The sequence below is a fragment of the Triticum aestivum genome, chromosome 5D (assembly GCF_018294505.1).
Source record: "Triticum aestivum cultivar Chinese Spring chromosome 5D, IWGSC CS RefSeq v2.1, whole genome shotgun sequence".
NCBI lineage: Eukaryota > Viridiplantae > Streptophyta > Magnoliopsida > Poales > Poaceae > Triticum > Triticum aestivum.
The window spans coordinates 356,460,646-356,468,289 of record NC_057808.1 but is presented as its reverse complement, the minus strand read 5'-3'; the positions used below and the strand labels follow the sequence as shown (position 1 = coordinate 356,468,289).

At 48.4% G+C, this 7,644-nt stretch overlaps 1 protein-coding gene across 1 annotated transcript; it reads right to left on the bottom strand.

The window, feature by feature from the left end:
* Positions 1-629: 629 nt before the first annotated feature.
* Positions 630-5,554, bottom strand: LOC123121729 (heat stress transcription factor B-1; the record flags this gene model as incomplete). The annotated part of the gene is given in 2 exon segments (XM_044541754.1): positions 630-1,711; positions 5,282-5,554. Coding segments are annotated over 2 exon segments (897 nt in total). The 3' UTR covers positions 630-1,078.
* Positions 5,555-7,644: the final 2,090 nt, after the last annotated feature.

Here is a 7,644-nt window from a genome sequence, read left to right as displayed (position 1 = left end):
GCCCCTCAAGAGTGATGACGACGACTATGCTGTGTTCAAAAGTGATCGGATGAGTGATTCCTAAAAATGTGAAATGATGTCGACTCTGGGGATGATGACAAGTAGTGCGCCAGTAGTAGTGTCTATCGTAGTGAGTATCATGTTTAAGTTGAACTCATATTCAAGTTTGAACATTCGGTAATTCAAAATGTCAAAATATGCAATGACCATGTTTATTTGGGTGTCCTATTTTACATCATATGCTACGGCAAAAAAAAAAAAATCTACTGCCCTAAAACCTTCTCTCTCATGCCATAATTTTTTTGACCGCCCTATTATGCATCATCGGTTGGAATGCTCTTAATGGGCCACAGCCTCTACAGTCTCAGACCTCCGCTCGCTGCTCCTACGAGAGTTTCTTCTTTTATGCATCTCCCCCTAAGAGTTTTCTTCTTTTTTTATCCATCTCCTCCTACTGAGTAGAGGGAGCCTTTTCACTTTCAAGGTTAAACTACAATTTCCATTCGAAGAAAGGTAGTGCCTCCGATCCAAAATAACTGTCGCAGTTTTGAACTGGGTTAGTTCAAAACTGCCACACTTATTATGGATCAGAGGTAGTACTATAATTCTTGCAACTGGACATAATTAAATGGAGGAGAGAAAGAATATCAGTATGTATTTCAAGACAGAACCTCAGGATACAATCTGTAGATCTCAAATGGGGTGTATAGCTTTACACCTTGTCAAACTTAGTGCTCCTAGCATTTGTTCTGCAAACATTTATGTGTGTAATCGGATCCACGACAAGGAGGAGAGCTTCCATCTTCCAATCTTCCTACTACTTCCCAGCGTACCTGCATTAGTTCTTAGTTTCTTATTACACGGGTACGTAGCTATGGACTTTTGTGTCCAAAGCTTTGCTTTTCTTAAAAGTTTTTTTTTTTGTATACGAACAACGTTGATGGAATGGGTCCATCCATTGTTGGCTTTGTTGCCAACTTGCCATCAGCGTAGCCATGCTGCCCATGCACGCGTACAAATGTACAATAGCGCGCGCGCGCCTGCTGGGTGCAGCCGTCCGGCCGCGGCGAAGCGCGCATCAGTTCCCGCCGCCGCAGCGCGCCGGGCAGGATGACGGCACGCCGACCCACGGCTCCCCGATCCTCGTCATCTTCATCGACCGCTCGCTGGCCGCCGCCTCGTCGCACCGGCCCCTCTTCCTCGCCGACGCGTCCTTGAGGACCACGCCGAACAGCTTCACCTTCTTCTCGCAGCAGTGCTCTTGGTCCGCCGAGCGTGCGCCGCCGGCAGCGCCTTGCATGTCTTCGTCCATCAGCAGACGCAGGTCAAGCTGGCGGACGTCCAGGAAGCGGGAGAGGAAGCCCAGGAGCTCCTCGCAGTGCCGCCGCGCCAGGGCCAGCTCCGCTGCCAGCGCGTGGTTGTCCTTCCTGAGCTGCTCGTTCTCGCTGCTGAGATCCGGGCGCGTCGGCGAGGACGCCGAGGAGGTGCTGTGGTCGTTGCCGGTGCCGGACGTGCTGGCAGATGCGGGAGGCAGAGCGGGCAGCGGCGGAGGGAACGCGACGTTTACGCCGGTTCCGCAGGTTTTGGAGGACTGGGGAGTCGTCGTCCCCGTAGCCTTGCGGCGACGGATGCCGGAGAGGAGGCTTTGCTCGCCTCGCCGGAAGTTCTCGTTTGCGAACTCCCACCGGTCCGGCACCACCTTCCGGAAACCCTGCATATAGTTTACACCGGTTTGGTCAGTATCCCACGCGGTACATTTCCATACATGTGCCGATCAAGAAGCATTTTCAAACATTTCCCTTCTATGTTTCCAAACATTTTCAAAAGAGAATCATTAAAATATTTCATTAGTCCCACATATTTCGATATTATTTACTACATTGAGCGACATCACACATATCCGGGTGTCATCTACTGTCCGTTGGAAGTAAACATCATATCCACCGGGAGTATCATTACTAGCTCATTAGCGAGTCTTCTTTTTCTTAATTTTGGTTCACTGATTCCTACGAGATTGGGGCATCATCAATTTATATCTTACTCATTGGGCATTATCATATGAAATTATATTCAAATGGGATATGCATATTTTTTGGGATAAGCATAATTTTTCGTCCCTGAATTCTCGAGAAGTTAGAAATCGTCCCTCAACTCCAAAACCACCAAAACTCAATCCCTCATCAACTAATAAAACCAGACAAGTTTCGGCCCAATAACTTTTTAGGTGGTTTGCGCATGACATGCACTCGGGATTTACTAATATTGGCCATGGTGGCCTGGTTTCGACCGCCACATCACTTAAGTGGCTAACTGGCTAAGGGCACCTTGCCGTTCTCTCCCTGTCCCATACTCTATCGATCCCCTACGAACCCTAAACATAGAGGGGGCGGCGGCAGCTGGCTAGCACTAAGGGGCGTGCTACGGCCCAGGTAGAGGTCAAAACCAGGCCACGTGGCCAATATTAGTCAATACCGGGTCCTCGTCACACACAAACCACCCGAAGCTTTATCAGGGATGGAACTTATCTGGTTTTAAAGTGCACTCTGACTTGCGCACTACAAAAAGACAGACAACCCGGCTCACGAAACTCTAGTCTAATGCCTGCCTTTAGAAAGGACCTTGAACTCTTACACACCCCCTTGCCAGATGTTTTAAGAGAACAACAATTTGGGGATACCAACTCCACCCGTTCGCAGCAAAGGAACTAGCACTTTCTTAAGCTTGCCATCGTTCTTGCTTTGAACGTTGACTGGGAGAGTGGCTCGAAAAAGTTGGGGCAGACTAGAAGATTTGAAGTTTATCTTCTTTATAAGATAATAGCAATCTTGACTTACATCCGGTCAAGCTCCCCGTGAAGGAATATTAGTTGAGGGACTAAGTTTTAGCGGCTTTGGATTTGAACGTTTTCTTAACTTTCTTGAGTTCAGGACGAAAAATATACTTACCATATTCAAATGCATGCTTTGACCAACGGTTAGTCTAAAATATATAGTTTGTGTTGCGCAAAATAGACATCATTAGATTCGTAATAAAAAGCACTCGTGTATGATCTATGATTTTGTAGACATTGACTACATATTGTAGGAGAGATATATGGTCAAAGCATGAATTCGACAGTCAAACTACGCCGCGTGTCTAGGAACAAAAGAAGTAGTATATCGATTTTTTTTTGCAATTTAGTAACGTAACACATTAAGCGAGAACAATAAAAAAAACATGCGATTATTTCTGTTATCTTCTTTTAGTCGGGAGAGCTGGCTGAATTTTCTTGTGGGTGAAGCATGGTATTCTAGAAACATAAGAAAAACACACAAAAATGAAACGTTTATGACTTACTGAATCCTACAGCAAACGACGATGATGTTCTTTCGGACAACCTCTCCGTATGCAACTTTGACTATGTTTCGGGGAAAAATATTTTGCCATTTTGACGATTGTATTCTAGATGATAAAAAAAATTGACCATGCTCTCTGAAGCATCGTCCACTTTTGAAATAAGGTAACTTTGCATAAAATCTGATGCTAGCGACCTTGTTTTCTGTAGGATTTCCAATTCGATTTGCACATTAAAATAATAATTATGGATAGTTAAATGACCTCTTTTGTTTGATTTTTTTTTTGCAAGAATTCATTCTTTAGAGGACTTTCTAGTAGACGCCTTTCATTGAAGATTGTATTTCACTATGATGAATGAATGTGCATTGTATAGGTGCATGTAATGAATTTTAAGAACCTATATTTTTTAAAACATTTATAATAGATCTGAGTCCTTTTCATAAAAATAAATAAAAGAAGCTCTATTTCCTAAAGTAGTTTCCAGAAGAGGACACAAAAATATCCGGTCGAAAGTTCCACCAAGCTTCTAGTCCCCGCGTAATCCCAAATGAGGACCGAGGACGCACTAAATTAAAACCTCAACCTCGTGGGGTGTCAAAACAGTGATGGGCAAGCACTAAATTTGCTTTCGTGAAACCTGTTCTCTAGCGTGGTGGCGCGTCCGTCCGTCCGTCCTTTCGATCATTTGCACACTTATGGTATTTGGTGACCGTCACGTCCAGATAACCGGCCACATTTTGTCAAAAGGAGAAGGCGAAGGCGAAGGCGACATCGACACTCAGCACTAGTCACGTTTTTTCACCACCCCTCTAAGTTGCACTGTCTTTTCTCTCTATTTTCCAAGCAGCTACGGTCCACTATTTTATTTTATTTTTGCGTTAATGTCCAAGCGTGTACGCTCAAGCGTGGGAAACTGAAATGGTTTGTTGACTTGCAGACGGCACACGCGCACGTAGCTAATTTTGTTGTCACCTACCCTGTCAATGGTCAGCACAAGGAGGCTTTTTTATATACATATCGTTGCATGACACGACAAGTAAAACGCTTTGCTCGTTTTCTACGTTTTAGGTCGACCAGAAAGGCCCTTTGGGCGTCATCTTTCCTCCATATTGTTCCAACAAACAGCCTACTAGGAAAAATACGGCAGTAGCCTTTTTTGATATGTCACCTTCTTCCATGTACTTCTTCTGCACTATGAGTAGTCGGTCATCCGGATTTGTCCGTCCAACAAACATCATCAGTAGGAGTATATGTAATTAGCTAGCTCGAGATGTTTCACCCGTTCGCTTTGCCCAAAGTCCACGCGCGCTTTTGAACGGAGACCCCACCGCGAACAGCGGAACATGTGCGCTGGCTAGCCGTATGTGTAGTAGATCCATTCTAGGACGTGTACGGCCGAGACAGCAAAATGAACTCCCAACCAGAAACATCCGTTCGTGCATGCCACGTGCCTTACCTCGGTCTCGGTGACAATAGTTCTTACTACTACCCCTAGCGAGGAGTACGAGCTTCCTGGCCGGAAAAGAATCCACCGGCTGTGCGCTCAATCTGTACCATTGCTAAGTGCTCCTACTACGATAGCGTGGGTACGCACTAATATGTCGTGTGGAGAACAAAAGGTAGAAGGGCCGAGAGCTTTCCGTGGACACGTCAGGGGCGTGTCTGGAAGCAGCCGAGCGCATCTCATCATAATAATCTCTTCTGGTACAAGCTACTAGCATATGGATCCATCACTTGCATCTCTAATCACTAATCACTCTTAGAGGACGAGCGAGATACTTTTTTTTTCCAGATAATAATAATAAAAACCAAACAAGAACGCATACTGCATACTCTACTCTACCTGCTATAGTAGTCTACTCAAGTCGTCGATCGTTGAACAGTGCAGATGGGAGTGATTAATAATTTAGTGAAGGCAGAGGTAGAGGAAGAGAGTGGTACGTACGTAGGTGTTGAGCTGGCGGACGAAGGAGGAGAAGTTGCAGTGCTTGAAGTGGAGCGGGAGGAGGTCGCGGGCCAGCTCCACCGGCTTCCACACCACGAACGACCGCCCGTGCTCGCTCCACGAGATCACCTCGTCCGTCCCGCGCTCCTCCACCATCTGGTGCGTCTTGGTCAGGAACGGCGCCGGCCCTCCGCCGCCGACCCTCACAGCACCGCCGCCGCCACCACTTCCACCCTTCTGCTGCTGCGCCGCCGCCCCGGCCATCCTCGCCGGCTTAATCACCTAAAAGATCGCTGTCTCTCTACCTAATACTAATAAGTTTGGAGTATGTATGTATATGAGCAAGAAGCAGAGGTATCTAGCAGGAGACGGCGGCGGAGAAGAGGAGCAGCGCGGTGAGGAACTCCCAGCCCCAGACGTAGAACCCGGTGACCAGGCCGCGGCCTCCTCCCATGTAACCGGCACGGTGGTGTGTGCGCCTTTCAGCTGGGTTTGTCTGTGGTTGCCGCGATGGCTCTCCTCTCTTCTTCTACCTCCGCTAGCCTCGCCTCCCTCTGCAGCCCCGGGGGATATAAAGGGCGGAGAGGCAGAGACAGAGGGCGAGGGGTTGTCGCCACGCCGTCGCGAGAGCGACGGTTGCTTTCGGGGCTCTGGTCTCAGTGCGTGCTCGCCCCCGGCCGGTCCAAATAAGAAGCTTCCCCTCGCTTCCCCAGAGCCGTGGCCTCTGCGCGCTCCGCTGTGCTCCGTGGACAGCTCCCACCGTGGACCGGGACGGGATTCGCGGCCACGTGGCAGGTGTGCGCGTGGTGCACGGTGGGACGTGTGTATGGAGTGGGCAGGGACGAATCGTGTGTCCTTTCGTCAACGCACCTGGGCCGCTTCTAATCTAATGCTTCGAGAAATGTCGGGACCGGAATTTCTTCTCCCTTCGCTTATCTTTCGTTTTTTCTTCTTCAGAGAAAAAGCGAGCTCGTGGAAAAGCGACGCGTCGAAAGCGGATTTTCTCGATTCGGTGGCGGCTTTGCCCGCTGCATCCATCCGTCGATCGCCGATCGGTTTGTCCTCTTCCTCCTCTCGCTCTCCCGCCACCTGTATGTAGTATCCTTCTGGTCTAACTGAACTTTAATCCCAACGCCACAGACGGAAAACGGCGCCACAAGCACAAACGAGTCTACGCTTCTGTGTCTGGACCCGTCTCTCGGCTACAGGAGCTACTTCCTGGAAGATTCAGTCGACCACCGTCCCTTCAAATCTGAATACAGGCGAGATGAGAGAGTGTACTGGACGGATCATCAAGTGCAGAGGCCGCTGCTGCTTTCGTTGTTATTGTTAAGGAAGGAAATGACGCGACGCTGACCAAGGAGGCGTCAATCAACGCCCTAATCGTTTAGATTTGTTTTTCGAAAATTAGGCCACTAAATAAGGGCCTCTGGGGCCGTGAAATGGCATTCAGCACGTCGATGTCACGCGTATCTGCACAGTCGTACAGCGAGTCCTACTGCACCAACCCCGCGGAGGCAGAGGGGTTGCCATCATCACTTTGAACCCGGAACTAGGAAGAAGATTCCATGACCAACCAGTGCGGTACCACGGTTAGTATAGTATACTTCTCCATTCCAAAAGTCACATCCCCCGTGGAAGAAATTGACCCATCCGACTGACCTTGTTGCATCGCACCAAGAAACAGGCGCACGGGTAGACCGGTCCCGCCCGGGCTGGTACGGATCGTGTGGCGTGCGGACGGTGGCTGGCCGTGTTTGTCTTCGCGGGGGTTGGTTGCTTGTCCAACTCGGCGATCGCCTGCCTCACCAACTGAAACGGAACAAAAAGGCCAAAGGCGAAGGCGGTGTGGAAGGGGAGAAGGCTGCCGGGTGGAGTCGTGGGGAGGACGAGGGCGAAAGGTTCCTTGCTGACTGGCGATGCGTGATGGAATGCTTGACTTCGGGTGCCATATCCGCAAAACTTCCCCGCTCGGTTACATACGGACTACGTGATGATGGCGTTTGGGTTGCTTCGTGTGTTGTAAACTTGTAGCATTTGTAGGTGGACTGACTTTTTTCTCTCTCTCTGAAAATCAGCGAAAGAGCTGCTAAGGTTTCATTAATAGGAAGAAGCCAATAGTTGACTACAAGGTCCCTAGGGTCTTCTGAATGGTCCAAAATATTGACACTATGCACATGCCCTGATTGGATTCAAGGAATTAAAGCACATGAACATGAAAAGCATAGAAAGTGTTGTTTCATGAGTACGTGTACCTAAAGTATCAAAACCACATGAACCAAAACCAAATGAAACAACACTTGTTATGATTTTGATACTTTAGGAGAGTAAAACATGATGTTGCCTCTGGATGTGTAAGACAG